Raw genomic sequence first — 16,457 nt, forward strand, 5'->3', positions numbered from 1 at the left:
AGAGACATGCAACATAAAAGAATAGAAACTAATTCCTATGAGTGTGAAAACAATTATTTTCCTTTTTTAACATCTTTATTGGTGTATAATTGCTTTACAATGGTGTATTCGTTTCTGTTTTATAACAGAGTGAATCAGCTATACATATACATATACCACCATATCTCCTCCCTCTTGCATCTCTCTCCCACCCTCCCTATCCCACCCCTCTAGGTGGTCACAAAACACTGAGCAGATCTCCCTGTGCTATACGGCTGCTTCTCACAAGCTATCTGTTTTACATTTGGTACTATAAATAAGCCCATGCCACTCTCTCACTTCGTTCCAGCTTACCCTTCCCCCTCCCCGTGTCCTCAAGTCCATTCTCTACATCTGAGTCTTTATTCCTGTCCTGCCCCTAGGTTCTTCATGACTTTTTTTTTTTTAACATTCCATATATATGTGTTAGCATACGGAATCTGTAAGTAGAGCTGCAGTGAACATTGTGGTACATGACTCTTTTTGAATTATGGTTTTCTCAGGGTATATGCCCAGTAGTGGGATTCCTGGGTTGTATGGTAGTTCTATTTTTAGTTTTTCAAGGAACCTGCATACTGATCTCCATAGTGGCTGTATCAATTTACATTCCCACCAACAGTGCAAGAGGTTTCCCTTTTCTCCACACCCTCTCCAGTGTTTACATTTTGTAGATTTTTTGATGATGGCCATTCTGACTGGTGTGAGGGGATACCTTATAGTAGTTTTGATTTGCATTTCTCTAATGATTAGTGATGTTGAGCATCCTTTCATGTATTTGTTGGCAATCTGTATATCTTCTGTGGAGGAATGTCTATTTAGGTCTTCTACCCATTTTTGGATTGGGTTGTCTGTTTTTTTGATATTGAGCCGCATGAGTTGCTTGTAAATTTGGACATTAATCCTTTGTCAGTTTCCTGTTGTGCAAATATTTTCTCCCATTCTGAGAGTTGTCTTTTGGTCTTGTTTATGGTTTCCTTTGTTGTGCAAAAGCCTTTAAGTTTCATTAGGTACTATTTGTTTATTTTTGTTTTTATTTCCATTTCTCTAGGAGGTGAGTCGAAAAGGATCTTGCTGTGATTTATGTAAAAGGCTGTTCTGCCTCTGTTTCCTCTAAGAATTTTATACTGACTGGCCTTACATTTAGGTCTTTAATCCATTTTGAGTTTACTTCTATGTATGCTGTTAGGAAGTGTTCTAATTTCATTCTTTTACAAGTAGTTCTCCAGTTTTATCAGCAACACTTATTGAAGAGGCTGTCTTTTCTTGATTGTATATTCTTGCCTCCTTTATCAAAGATAAGCTGACCATATGTTCATGGACTTATCTCTGGGCTTTCTATCCTGTTCCATTGATCTATATTTCTGTTTCTTTGCCAGTACCATACTGTCTTGATTACTGTAGCTTTGTAGTATAGTCTGAAGTCCAAGAGGCAGATTTTTCCAGCTCCGTTTTTCTTTCTCAAGATCGCTTTGGCTATTCGGGGTCTTTTGTGTTTCCATACAAATTGTGAAGTTTTTTGGTCTAGTTCTGTGAAAAATGCCGCTGGGGGCTTCCCTGGTGGTGCAGTGGTTGAGAGTCCACCTGCCGATGCAGGGGACATGGGTTTGTGCCCCGGTCTAAGATCCCACATGCCACAGAGCGGCTGGGCCCGTGAGCCATGGCCGCTGAGCCTGCACGTCCGGAGCCTGTGCTCCGCAATGGGAGAGGCCACAACAGTGGGAGGCCCGCGTACCGCAAAAAAAAAAAAAAAAAAAAAAAAAAGCCATTGGTGATTTGATAGATATTGCATTGAATCCGTAAATGGCTTTGGGTTGTATAGTCATTTTCACAGTATTGATCCTTCTAATCCAGGGACATGGTATATCTCTCCATCTGTTTGTATCATCTTTAATTTCTTTCATCAGTGTCTTATAGTTTTCTACATACAGATCTTTTTTCTCCTTAGGTAGGTTTATTCCTAGGTATTTTATTCTTTTTGTTGCAATGGTAAATGGGAGTGTTTCCTTAATTCCTCTTTCAGATTTTTCATCTTTAGTGTATAGGAATGCAAGAGATTTGTGTGCATCAATTTTGTATCCTGCTGCTTTACCAAATTCATTGATTAGCTCTAGTAGTTTTCTGGTAGCATCTGTAGGATTCTTTCTGTATAGTATCATGTCATCTGCAAACAGTGACAGCTTTACTTCTTCTTTTCCGATTTGCATTCCTTTTATTTCTTTTTCTTCTCTGATTGCCATGGCTAAAACTTCCAAAACTATGTTGAATAATAGTAGTGAGAGTAGGCAACCTTGTCTTCTTGCTGATCTTAGTGGAAACGGTTTCACTTTTGCACCATTGAAAATGATATTGACTGTGGGTTTGTCATATATGGCGTTTATTATGTTGAGGTAAGTTAACTCTGTGCCTCCTTTCTGGAGGGTTTTTATCATAAACAGGCGTTGAATTTTGTCAAAAGCTTTTTCTGAACATATTGAGATGATCATACAGTTTTTATCCTTCAATTTGTTAATATGGTATATCACATTGACTGATTTGCATATATTGAAGAATGCTTGCATTCCTGGGATAAACCCCACTTGATCACGGTATATGATCCTTTTAATGTGCTGTTGGATTCTGTTTGCTAGTATTTTGTTGAGGATTTTTGCATCTGTACTCATCAATGATATTGGCCTGAAGTTTACTTTGTGTGTGACATCTTTTTCTGGTTTTGGTATTAGGGTGATGGTGGCCTCGTAGAATGAGTTTGGGAGTGTTCCTCTCTCTGCTATATTTTAGAAGAGTTTGAGAAAGATGGGTGGTAGCTCTTCTCTAAATGTTTGGTAGAATTCACCTGTGAAGCCATCTAGTCCTGGGCTTTTGTTTGTTGGAAGACTTTTAATTACAGTCTCAATTTCAGTGCTTGTGATTTGTCTGTTCATATTTTCTATTTCTTCCTGGTTCAGTCTCAGAAGGTTGTGCTTTTCTAAGAATTTGTCCATTTTTTCCAGGTTGTCCATTTTATTGGCATATAATTGCTTGTAGTAATCTCTCATTATCGTTTGTATTTCTGAAGTGTCAGTGGTTACTTCTCATTTTTCATTTCTAATTCTATTGATTTGAGTCTTCTTCATTTTTTTCTTGATGAATCTGGCCAGTGGTTTATCCATTTTGTTTATAATCTCGAAGAACCTGCTTTTAGTCTTATTGATCTTTGCTATTGTTTCCTTTATTTCTTTTTCATTTATTTCTGCTCTGATCTTTGTGATTTCTTTCCTTCTGCTAACTTTGGGCTTTTTCTGTTCCTCTTTCTCTACCTGCTTTAGGTGTAAGATTAGGTTGTTTATTTGAGATGTTTCTTGTTTCTTGAGGTAGGATTGTATTGCTATAAACTTCCCTCTTAGAACTGCTTTTGCTACATCCCATAGGCTTTCAGTCTTCGTATTTTCATTGTCATTTGTTTCTAGGTATTTTTTGATTTCCTCTTTGATTTCTTCAGTGATCTCTTTGTTATTCAGTAATGTATTGTTTAGCCTCCATGTGTTTGTATTTTTTACAGATTTTTTTCCTGTAATTGCTATCTATTTTCATAGCATTGTGGCTGGAAAAGATACTTGATACCATTTCAATTTTCTTAAATTTACCAAGTCTTGATTTGTGACCCAGGATATGATCTGTCCTGGAGAATGTTCCATGAGCCCTTGAGAAGTAAGTGTGTTCTGTTGGGTTTTTTTGTTTTTGTTTTTGTTTTTTTTTTTTGGCTGCATTGGGTCTTCATTGCTGTGTGCAGGCTTTCTCTTGTTGCAGCTAATGGGGGCTACTCTTCATTGTAATGCACAGGCTTCTCTTTTTGGTAGCTTCTCTTATTGCAGAGCATGGACTTTACGCATGCAGGCTTCAGTAGTTGTGGCACATGGGCTCAGTAGTTTTGGCATGCCGGCTCTAGAGTGCGGGCTCAATATTTGTGGTGCACAGGTTTACTTGCTCTACGGCATGTGGGATCTTCCTGGACTGGGGCTTGCACCCGTGTCCCCTGCATTGGCAGGCGGATTCTTAACCACTGTGCAATCAGGGAAGCCCATATTCTGTTGTTTTTGGATGGAATGTCCTATAAATATCAGTTAAGTCCATCTTGTTTAATGTATCATGTAAAGCTTGTGTTTCCTTATTTATTTTCATTTTGCTTGATCTGTCCATTGGTGAAAGTGGGGTGTTAAAGTCCCCTACTATGATTGTGTTACTGTCCATTTCCCCTTTTATGCCTGTTAGAATTTGCCTTATGTATTGAGGTGCTTCTATGTTAGGTGCATAAATATTTACAATCGTTGTATCTTTTTTTTGGATTGATCCCTTGATCATTATGTAGTGCCCTTCTTTGTCTCTTGTAATAGTATTTATTTTAAAGTCTATTTTGTCTGATATGAGAATTGCTATTCCAGCTTTCTTTTGATTTCCATTGACATGGAATATCTTTTTTCACCCCCTCACTTTTAGTCTCTGTGTGTCCCTAGGTCTGAAGTGCGTGTCTTTAGACTGCATATGTATGGGTCTTGTTTTTGTATCCATTCAGCCAGTCTATGTCTTTGGGTTTTAGCATTTAATCCATTTACATTTAAGGTAATTATCAATATGTATGTTCCTATTTCCATTTCCTTAATTGTTTTGGGTTTGTTATTGTAGGTCATTTCCTTCTCTTGTGTTTCCTGCCTAGAGAAGTTCCTTTAGCATTTGTTGTAAAGCTGGTTTGGTGGTGCTGAATTGTCTTAGCTTTTGCATGTCTGTAAAGATTTTAATTTCTCCATCGAATCTGAATGAGATCCTTGCTGGGTAGAGTAATCTTGGTTGTAGGTTCTCCCCTTTCATCACTTTAAATATGTCCTGCCACTCCCTTCTGGCTTGCAGAGTTTCTTCTGAAAGATCAGCTGTTAACCTTATGGAGATTCCCTTGTATGTTGTTTGTTTTTCCCTTGCTGCTTTTAATATTTTTATTTAATTTTATTTAATTTTTGATAGTTTGTTTAATATGTGTCTTGGTGTGTTTCTCCTTGGATTTATCCTGTATGGGACTCTCTGCACTTCCTGGACTTGATTGACTATTTCCTTTCCCATATTAGGGAAGTTTTCAACTATAATCTCTTCAAATATTTTCTCAGTCCCTTTCTTTATCTCTTCTTCCTCTGGGACCCCTATAATTCTGATGTTTCTGTGTTTAACGTTGTCCCAGAAGTCTCTAAGACTGTCCTCAATTCTTTTCATTCTTTTTTCTTTATTCTGCTCTGCAGTAGTTATTTCCTCTATTCTGTCTTTCAGGTCACTTATCTGCTCTTCTGCCTGTTATTCTGCTATTGATTCCTTCTAGAGAATTTTTCATTTCATTTATTGTGTTGTTTATCTTTTTTTGTTTGCTCTTTAGTTCTCCTGGGTCCTTGTTAAACGTTTCTTGAATTTCCTCCATTCTCTTTCCAAGATTTGGATCATGTTTACTATTATTGCTCTGAATTCTTTTTCAGATAGACTGTCTATTTCATCTTCATTTGTTTGGTCTGGTGGGTTTTTACCTTGCTCCTTCATCTTCTGTGTGTTTCTCTGTCTTCTCATTTTGCTTAACTTACTGTGTTTGGGGTCTCCTTTTCACAGGCTGCAGGTTCGTAGTCCCCATTTGTCTTCGTTTCTGCCCCCGGTACCTAAAGTTGTTTCAGTGGGTTGTGTAGGCTTACTGATGGAGATGACTGGTGCCTGTGTTCTGGTGAATGAGGCTGGATCTTGTCTTTCTGATGGGCAGGTCTGTGTCCGGTGGTGTGTCTTGGGGTGTCTGTGACCTTATTATGATTTTAGGTAGCCTCTCTGCTAATGGGTGGTGTTGTGTTCCTGTCTTGCTAGTTGTTTGGCATGGTGAACACATGGTGTCCATCACTGTAGCCTGCTGGTCATTGAGTGGAGCTGGGTCTTAGCGTTGAGATGGAGATCTCTGGGAGAGCTTTCACCGTTTGATATTACATGGAGCCAGGATGTCTCTAGTGGACCAATGTCCTGAACTTGCCTCTCCCACCTCAGAGGCACATGTCCTGACACCCAGCCTGAGCACCAAGACCCTGTCAGCCACTCAGCTCAGATGAAAAGGGAGAAAAGAAGAAAGAAAGAAAAAAATAAAATAAATTTATTAAAAAATATTTATTAAAAAGTAATAAAAAAATGAAGCAAAACAGAAGAGAGCAACCAAACCGAAAAACAAATCCACCAATGATAACAAGTGCTAAAAACTGTACTAAAAAAAAAAAAAAAAAACAGGCTTCCCTGGTGGTGCAGTGGTTGAGAGTCCCCCTGCCGATGCAGGGGACATGGGTTCGTGCCCTAGTCCTGGAAGATCCCACATGCCGCGGAGCGGCTGGGCCCGTGAGCCATGGCCGCTGAGCCTGCGCGTCCGGAGCCTGTGCTCTGCAGTGGGAGAGGCCACAACAGTGAGAGGCTTGCGTACCACAAAAACAACAACAACAAAAAAAAAACAGAAGCCTAAGCCAAATGATAAAAGCAAAGCTATACAAAATCACACAAAGAAGCATACACATACACACTCACAAAAAGAGAAAAAGAAAAAAATATATATATATGTATATATTGCTGCTTCCAAAGTCCACCACCTCAATTTTGGGATGATTCGTTGTGTATTCAGGTATTCCAAGATGCAGGGTATATCAAGTTGATTTTGGAGATTTAATCCACTGCGCCTGAGGCTGCTGGGAGAAATTTCCCTTTCTCTTCTTTGTTCGCACTGCTCCTGGGGTTCTGCTTTGGATTTGGCCCGGCCTCTGTGTGTACGTTGCCCGAGACAGGACAGATTTAAAGTAGCAGCTGATTAGGGGTCGCTGGCTCACTCAGGCAAGGGTGGGGGGGGGGGAGAAGTATGGAATGCGGAGAGAGACTGCTGCGGCAGAGGCTGGCATGAAGTTGCAACAGCCTGAGACATGCTGTCTGTTCCCTCCGGGGAAGTTGTTCTTGGATCATGGGACCCTGGCAGTGGCAGGCTGCACAGGCTCCTGGGAGGGGAGGTGTGGAGAGGGACCTATGCTTGCACACAGGCTTCTTGGTGGCTGCAGCAGCAGCCTTAGCATCTCATTCCCATCTCTGGGGTCTGTGCTGATAGCCGCTGCTCACACCTGTCTCTGGAGCTCGTTTAGGCGGTGCTCTGAATCCCTTCTCCTCATGCACCCTGAAACAATGGCCTCTTGCCTCTTAGGCAGGTCCACAGTTTTTCCCAGACTCCCTCCCGGCTAGCTGTGGCACACTAGCCCCCTTCAGGCTGTGTTTACGCAGCCAACCCCAGTCTTCTCCTTGGTATCTGACCTCCGAAGAAGCCTGAGCCTCAGCTCCCAGCCCCTACTCGCCCCGGCAGGTGAGCAGAGAAGCCTCTCGGGCTGGTGAGTGCTGGTCAGCACCGATCCTCTGTGCGGGAATCTCTCCGCTTTGCTCTTTGCACCCCTGTTGCTGTGCTCTCCTCCGTGGCTCTGAAGCTTCCCCACCACCACCACCCACGTCTTCACCCACGAAGGGGCTCCCTGATGTGCGGAAACTTTTCCTCCTTCACAGCTACTTCCCAGAGATGCAGGTCCTGTCCCTATTCCCGTCTCTGTTTCTTTCTTTTTTCTTTTGCCCTACCCAGGTACGTGGGGAGTTTCTTGACTTTTGGGAGGTCTGAGGTGTTCTGCCAGTGTTCAGTAGGTGTTCTGTAGTTGTTCCACATGTAGATGTATTTCTGATGTATTTGTGGGGAGGAAGGTGATCTCCACGTCTTACTCTTTCGCCATCTTGAAGGTCTTCCCCTCGAAAGCAATTATTTAAGGAGAAAACTATTAGTAATTCTTATAAGGTTAGTTTTTTGTTTGTTTTTTAGCAGAGAGTGGTACTAAAACCCTGATAATTTGAGTTACCATATCACATACATTCTTAGGAACTAGAAAAGATGGTCTCCAGACTAGAGCAAAACAAAATTTCATCTTTTTAAAAGATAATCGGTCTCCTTCTTTTCTCCTTTAGTGTGTTTATCCTCAGTAGGAGGGACGTGGTAAGTGGGGAAGAAGAGTTGGGGCCCTACCTACAGTGTGGCTACAGAACATTAGACAAATAGAAGTGTTCCCTTCCTGGAAATGTGGGAACATCAGGAATGAGGGGAATGTAGGAGGGCAGAGATCTTGCAGAGTCCAGGAGAGTGGGTTTGGGGAGGGCTGTAAGCTCTGAGCAGAGTGCCCCAAAAGGGAAGAAAGCAAGACTGCTGCATTTATGGAGAAGTGAAGTGTAAATGGTTAAGCAAATAAACTGCAGGTCTTGTCTAGAAATCTGACTGGGGACTGCCCACAACTGGCTTTTACCTACTCTCCAAAGTACAGAGGTGACTTCATTGTAAGGGGCAGGATTAGCAAACCTTTTCCTTTTATGACACAACATAGGGTTCACCCAAACTTGCTACCAGAACATGAGTAGAAAGAGGAAAAAGCACAAAGCCTTAATTGGAACCATAGCTATAAAATTTTGCAAAGCAGACAAATATATATATAATAACATTTCTTATATGAAGTTTTGTTTTATATAATATGTATCATCTGGCTCAAATTCCTCTTTGTGCACTGAACCACTAACAGCAAATAATTTCTGTATTTAATTGTTCACCTAAAGTGTAAAATTGGGCTAAATTCATCTCCTCCAAGAGACCACATCCTCCTCTACATATCAAATCACGGCACTTGCCATACTATATTAAATTCCCAGTTACATGTCACCCTTCTTCCCTAAGCTCTGTGCATATGGGTCCTTCATCTTTATCTCTCTAGTGCCTCCCATGTGACCTGGCACAAGCTACACACTCAGTAAACATTTTTGTTATTAGATGGAACTGGGTTACCCTTCCCTTCAGGATTCTGATAATGTGCAAAAACTCTTAGAAGAGGTAATACATTTCCAGGCTCTCACCTCTAACACTTGCAAAGACAAGAGCATAAATGGAGGTCCACATAGCATAGACCTAAATATTTATCATTTCTAAATCAAGCTAATAAACTTTTAAATGAAATGTGTTCTATCGTCTTACCTCAAAAAGTCAACTTACTTTCGGGCTTCTCTGGTGGTGCAGTGGTTAAGAATCTGCCTGCCAATGTAGGGGACATGGGTTTGAACCCTGGTCTGGGAAGATCCCACATGCCGCGGAGCAGCTAAGCCTGTGCACCACAACTACTGAGCCTCCACTCTAGAACCCGTGTGCCACAGCTACTGAGCCCACGTGCCTAGAGCCCGTGCTCTGCAACAAGAGAAGCCACCACAATGAGAAGCCCACGCACTGCAATGAAGGTTAGCCCCCACTCGCCACAACTAGAGAAAGCCCGCACGCAGCAATGAAGACCCAACGCAGCCAAATATAAAATAAATAATTTTTTAAACGAAAAAAATAAACTTACTTTCATATTGATACAATAAAAAAATTTGGACCAGTTACTTTTTAATATGCTGAAAGTTGGCAAAATATCAAAGATAACAATTGAATTATCAATATGCATATTTTGGTGTCCTAAGAGGCAATGTTTGTGTTTTCCAGTGAAGATACAAATAAGTCATAAATTATATTTTTCTTTCAGAAATGTATATTTTCATCTTTATTTCAGAAAAATGACTAATTATGCCATTATAATAAAATATTTCACATATTTTGTGTTCTATTTACAGTGGCACCAAATAATACATTTCCCAAGTCACATGATGTCTGTTGTCTTTAATTTTTTCCTGTTTTAAAATATTTAAGCATATCTTTGAACTTTTAAAAATTTCTGTTCAGCCTTTTTTTTCTTCTCTGAGGTTACATATTTTCTATCCAATCTCAGTTTACATGCACTCTTTTTTTTAAATTGAGATATAGTTGATTTACAGTATTATATTAGTCTCAGGTGTACAACATAGTGATTCAAAATTTTTATAGATTATATTCCATTTATAGTTTTTATAAAATATTGGCTATATTCCCTGTGCTATATAATACATCCTGTGGCTTATTAATTTTATATATAGTAGTTTGTACTTCTTAATCCCCTACCCCTATCTTGCCCCTCCACCTTCCATCTCCCCACTGGTAACCACTAGTTCGCTCTTCCTGTGAGTCTGTTGCTTCTTTGTTGTATTCATTCATTTGTTTTATTTTTTAGATTTCACCTATAAGTGATAACATATGGTATTTGTCTTTCTCCTTCAGACTTATTTCCCTAAGCGTAATATGTTCCAGGTCCATGTTCTTGCAAATGGCAAGATTTCATTCTTTTTTATGGCTGAGTAATATTCCATTATGTGTGTCTTTGTGTGTGTGTGTGTGTGTGTGTGTGTGTGTGTATACACCACATCTTCGTTATCCATTCATCTGTTGATGAGCACTTAGGTTGTTGGCATATCTTGACAATTGTAAATAATGCTGTTGTGAACACTGGTCTGCATGTATCTTTTCAAACTACTGTTTTCATTTTCTTTGAATATATACCCAGGAGTGGAATTGCTGGATCATATGGTAGTTCGGTTTGTAGTTTTTTGAGGAAACTCCATTCTGTTTCCACAGTAGCTGCACCAATTTACATTACCACAAACAATGTACTAGGGTTTCCTTTACTCCACATCCTTGACAACATTTGTAATTTATGACCTTTTTGAACATAGCCATTTTGACAGGTGTGAGATGATACATCATTGTGGTTTTGATTTGCATTTATCTTATGATTAGTGATGTTGAGCATCTTTTCCTGTGCCTGTTGCCATCTCTGTCTTCTTTGGAAAACTGTCTATTCACGTCTTCTGCCCAATTTTTTAAATCAAATTGTTTGGGGGTTTTTTGATGTTGAGTTTTATGAGTTGTTTATATATTTTGGATATTAACCCCTTATCAGTCATACCATTTGCAAATATTTTCTCCCATTCAGTAGGTTTTAGCATTTTTGTTGATGGTTTCCTTTGCTGTGCAAAAGCTTTTAAGTTTAATCAGGTCTCATTTTTAAAGTTTTGCTTTTGTTTCCTTTGGCTGCGAGACAGATCCAAAAAAATTAGTACTATGATGTATGTCATAGAATGTTCTACCTATGTTTTCTTCTAGTTTTATGCTTTCCAATCTTACATTTAGGTCTTTAATCCATTTTGAGTTTATTTTTATATATAGTGTGAGAAAATGTTCTAATTTCATTCTTTTACATGTAGCTGTCTAGTTTTCCCTTTACTGGTTATTGTGGATATAGATGATTTTACTAATTTTGTTTTTTAACCTTCCTACTAGCTTTGTACATGGTTGATTTACTACCTTTACTGGATACTTGCCTTTACCAAGGAGATTTTTCTTTCTGTAATTTTCATGTTTTTTGTTGTGGCCTTTTCTTTTTCACCTATAGAAGTCCCTTTAACATTTCCTGTACAGCTGGTTTGGTGGTGCTGAACTCTTTTACCTTTTGCTTGCCTGTTAAACTTTTGACTTCTCCATCAAATCTAAATGAAAGCCTTGCCCAATAGAGTATCCTTGGTTGTAGGTTTTTCTCTTTCATCACTTTAGTTTCTGCTAAAATGTCAGCTGATAGCCTTATGGGAGCTCCCTGGTTTCTTTTCCCTTGCTGCTTTTAATATTTTCTCTTATATTCAATTTTTGCCATTTTAATTACAATGTGTCTTGGGGTGGTCCTCTTTGGGTAGATCCTGTTTGGGACTCTCTGTGTTTCCTGCACTTTGAGGTCTGCTTCCTTTTCTAGGTTAGGGAATTTTCAGCTATTATATCTTCACATATGTTCTCTGCCCCTTTCTCTCTCTTCTCCTCTGGGACCTCTGTAATGTGAGTGTTAGAATATTTGATGTTATTCCAGAGATTTATTAAACTTTCCTCATTTCTTTTTTTTTTTCTTTTTTTGTGGTACGCAGGCCTCTCACTGTTGTGGCCTCTCCCGTCGCGGAGCACAGGCTCCAGACGCGCAGGCTCAGCGGCCATGGCTCACGGGCCCAGCTGCTCCGCGGCATGTGGGATCTTCCTGGACCGGGGCGCGAACCCATGTCCCCTGCATTGGCAGGTGGACTCTCAACCACTGCGCCATCAGGGAAGCCCCCTCATTTCTTTTTATTCTTTTTTTCTTTTTTCTGTTCAGCTTTGGTGATTTCCACTACTCTATCTTCCAACTCACTGATCCGTTCCTCTGTATCATTTAACCTACTGTCGAGTCCTAGCAGTGTATTTTTCATTTAGTTATTGTATTCTTCATCTCTGTTAAACAGTTTTAACTTCTGGATTAAAGACCTAAATGGAAGACTGGAAAGCATAAAATTAGAAGAAAACATAGGTAGAACATTCTATGACATAAATCATAGTAATAATTATAACATTTACATACTAATAACTCTTCCATTCTTCTCCTGAGTTCTTTAATCATCTTTACAATCATTACCTTGAACTCTTTCTCAGATAGACTGTCTATCTGCATTTCACTTAATTCTTTTTCTGGGGTTTTATCTTGTTCCTTTGTTTGGACCATGTTTCTCTATCACCTCATTTTGTCTAATTTGCTGTTTTTATTTCTATGTATCTGGTATGTTGATTATGTTTCCTGACCTTGGAGAAGTGGCCTTTTGTAGGAGATGTCCTATGTGTCTCAGCAGCCCACTCCTCACTGGTCACCAGAGCTGTATGCTCTAGGGGTGCCCCTATGTGTGTGGATCCTTCTGTTGTGGAGGGTAGACTACTGGGGGCAGTCTGGGAGGCATGGCTGGCTCCCAGTCTGGTTGGTTGCCAGGCCCATCCTTGCACAGTGACAGCCAGTCACCTAGTTCATAATTTTGTCTGGGAGTTTGGTCTATAGGTACTAGTATATTACTCTTGTTTCTGTGTATAGATGTATGTTTTCTCTGTGTCTCTGCCTCTTTCTTGGTTCTACAAATTGAATTAATCATTGCTTAGATAATTTGAAAATGTTCGATTTGGGGTTGTGTTACCTCTTGTGTTTATTATTGGGATTTAACTCTCTTTACAGTCAGGTTTTGAAAAGCAAGGATGACCTCAATTACCTTATAACAATCTAATTGCTTCAGTTAGTGTTTTCAGCCTGGAATATTAACTAAAAGGCGTTCCTATTATAAATTAAAGCCCTTAGCTTGAAGGAGATTCACAGACCTCTACCAGAACTTCTCAGAGGACACTCTCAACCTACATATAGTTAGGGATATTTGGGGTTTGGTTGTGCCTATACTTAGAGCCAGAATTGGCCAACATATTAATATTGAGCAGAGTTAAATGTGTTCAGTAACATTATTTTTGTCTCTATTCCCCAGTACTATATGTTCAGATCAAAGTAACAGTTTTAAGCTATACTTTTTGAGCAAGAGAGAGAAAAAAAGTCACATATTAGAAAATCCTGCTATATGGGAAAAGAATCTAAAAGAGTGGAGATATATATATATATATATATATATATATATATATATATATAATATATATATAAAATTCATTTTGCTGTACACCTGAAGCTAACACAACCTTGTAACTCAACTATACTCCAATAAAAATTTAAAAAAAGAAAATCCTGCTAAATAAATGTCAAAAAAAGGTCACAGCGTACAAAATAATTTTTGCTGAACTTAAAAGGTGAAGAAGAAGTCAACTAGCTTAGAAGTTAAATATAATTCTTCTCCTTAATTCTCTAAGTATTAAATATCCAGGCCAAAAATGCAATCTACTCATTCACATTTCCATTATTAATCAGGGATTATGCCTCCTAGTTTGATTCATGTTTTATTCATACTTACAAGTTTTCATTCTTTCTGGCACTTTGCATCATGCTAAAAGTACTCAAAATGTGAAAGCTTGCAGATAAATAGAAAAATGGTGATACATTGTCACTCTTTAACACACCAGAATTCTCACCTTTTTCAGGAAGGCACATTAGAGCATTCAAGTCATTTCTCATTACTGCCTGAGCTATTCTACATAGGACCTAACAGATGATTTTTGCATTTTGTAAACTTTCAGGTCTGTCTTTAGCAATTCAATTCGCTTTAACCTCAGATATGTTATTTTCTTCCTTTTTGAAATAAGAATAATAAAAGTAGATTGGAACACAGCATTGTTGGCAAACCAAACTTTATTAAATATTTGATTTTATCCATTACAGAACATGAAAAGCAGCGGTTATGCAAGAGCACCGATTATATGAATTTGCATTTCAAAGTGAAATGGTTTTATATTGAATATGTGCGAGAACTTCCTGCCTTCAAGGATGCCGTTCCTGAATATTCCTTGTAAGTAGTGATTTTCACCCCCAAGTTTATTCTCAATTCATAGTCTTGTAAAATTAAACCTGAATTATGCAGCCCTAAAATCTCTTCACATAATCTTCATTTGAATGCTGACATTTCTGTCATAAAATTAACATTAAATGATTTGCATACCTTTGGGAACCATATTTAATTAAATTGTGTTACATTTTTCAAGTATGACTTACTTGGATATTCAACTCAAAGAGAAAGAAATACATAAGACATAATACATAATGGCTCTCATGATGAATTATTTCTTGTAAAAGTGCTTGAACTCAAATTTTGTTGGGAAAATGAGGAGTGCTTGTGTATTGATCTATATAATCCAAATTACTCTTTATTTCAAACCTAAAAATGTCTTAGATATTTATATTTCTAAACTAGAAGTCATTATTAAACAGGTAACATTTTCAGAAACATGAATCTATCAGATACAATTGTAATCACACAGATTTATAATAATCTGCATTTTATATTTGTCAGAATTCTGTTTTATTCTGTTGAGGGAGGGCTTCCAAATTCTAGGCACTATGCCAAGTGTTGTAGGACAATAGTGAACAAAATAAAGGCCTCAGCTTGAAAGGAGCTTATACCCAAGGAGATAGTGTAAGAACAAAAATCCTGCTAAAACAAGGCAAATTGAAATAATTACTAATTCAAGTAATATGAGCAAAGTGCAATGGGGTCTCACAGAAGAGAGATATTACCCCGTTTCAATGACTCTACACAGTATTTATGGATGGGATAGCATTTGATACAGTCTTTGAAATGTTGTTCGGGCTATGGCAAGAAAACTAAAGGAAAGTTATGAGTTATAATTATGGAGGAAGGAATACATGGGCTATGGTCCATGGGAAATAGTTTCATTTCAGCGGAGTACAGGGTATCTTTAAAAAATTAGTAGAAAGTAATGTAGGAAATGTGGTTTTGAACTAGATTATATAAATACTCTGAAGGTTTTACCACTTTTATTAGGCATTGTAGGGGTTGGAAAAGGTAGAGAATGGAGGGGAGTAGGGAAGGGATTTAGAAGTTAGTGAGTAACATAATGATGAGATTAGAACTGCCCACTTATATAACTTTTCTCATAGAAGCTTATAAGATAGAATTGTATACTGGGAGAAATAAAAATTTTCTATACATAATAGAGTGATTGTAGTAAAAATGTAAAGGATGAAGATGTATGGGAGAGAATTTCAAAAATCGAATTTACAGAATTTGTCAACTAAAGACACATGAGGATAAAAGAAAGAAGGAAGAGTTAAACATGCAGTACATGTGCCTAAGCGTTGGTAGTATCATTGACTGGGAATAGGGAAATGAAAAAAGGAGCCATTTACCAAGAGAATTCTGCTTCTGGCTCTGTGTAGACTAAACTACATTAACTTAAATCAAACTAACATGCTCACTGAAGACCAACTATAAAAGCAAAATAAAATTAAACAGTATCAGAGAGAAATTGAGGCAACCAGGGATTGAGGAGCTAAGGTCCCTGAGAAAAGAAATGCATTGAGGTGAACCCTGTATTTGCTGCAGTTTCTCTCCAGTCCTCTCCATCTACACGCATTTACCAATTTGCCATATAAGTCATGGTGGTCAAATAGAAAACAGTAACCCAGAGTTTATAGTGATCTCCCTGGGCTAGAGAAACAAACATTGGTGTTCAAGGCTCTGAAGGCTGCTTTGTCTTGTGGGACCAACATCCTAGAATAAAGAGAACTACAGAGAAGTAAATATAGCATGCTGCATGCAGTTTCTCCTTGAGGTATTCTCTGATCCTTAATCTGCCCATGTGTGGAGAGTGAGGCAGAAATAAACAAGTAGAAAGCAGGCACTAAGAGATTAAAAACCAAGCAGAGACTTCTGCAGTCTCACAATGCTGGGGAGATAAAAATTAGAAAGCAAGGCTTCCTAAGAAAGAAGAAACATTATAAACATCCCAGGTTTTCAGGTGAGAACCCTGAAGGACTCTGTCCTAAAAATACAGGCAAACTGGAAATAGCCCAGTCTAAAACCCAGTCTTTCCTAGATTGTGGTGATCTCCCTACATTCTGTCTACAAGAAGAAATTCAGATCCACTTTGGAGGAAATGATCAACCAAAGGTTCCACAATTTTTCATAGACAATGCACAGTATTTAACAAAAGATTAAAGACTGCCAGG

The 16,457-nt window shown here is 38.5% G+C and overlaps 1 protein-coding gene across 1 annotated transcript in view; it reads left to right on the top strand.

Moving 5' to 3' along the window:
- The window catches only part of UNC13C (unc-13 homolog C), a gene marked incomplete at both ends in the record, with an annotated part of 584,133 nt that overhangs the window by 445,589 nt on the left and 122,087 nt on the right, over positions 1-16,457 (top strand). Inside the window, one exon of the mRNA XM_079701234.1 lies at positions 14,151-14,277. Coding sequence (XP_079557360.1) covers positions 14,151-14,277 — 127 coding nt within the window. The remainder of the gene's footprint in view (positions 1-14,150; positions 14,278-16,457) is intronic.

This window comes from Hyperoodon ampullatus, assembly GCF_949752795.1.
Source record: "Hyperoodon ampullatus genome assembly, chromosome: 3".
NCBI lineage: Eukaryota > Metazoa > Chordata > Mammalia > Artiodactyla > Ziphiidae > Hyperoodon > Hyperoodon ampullatus.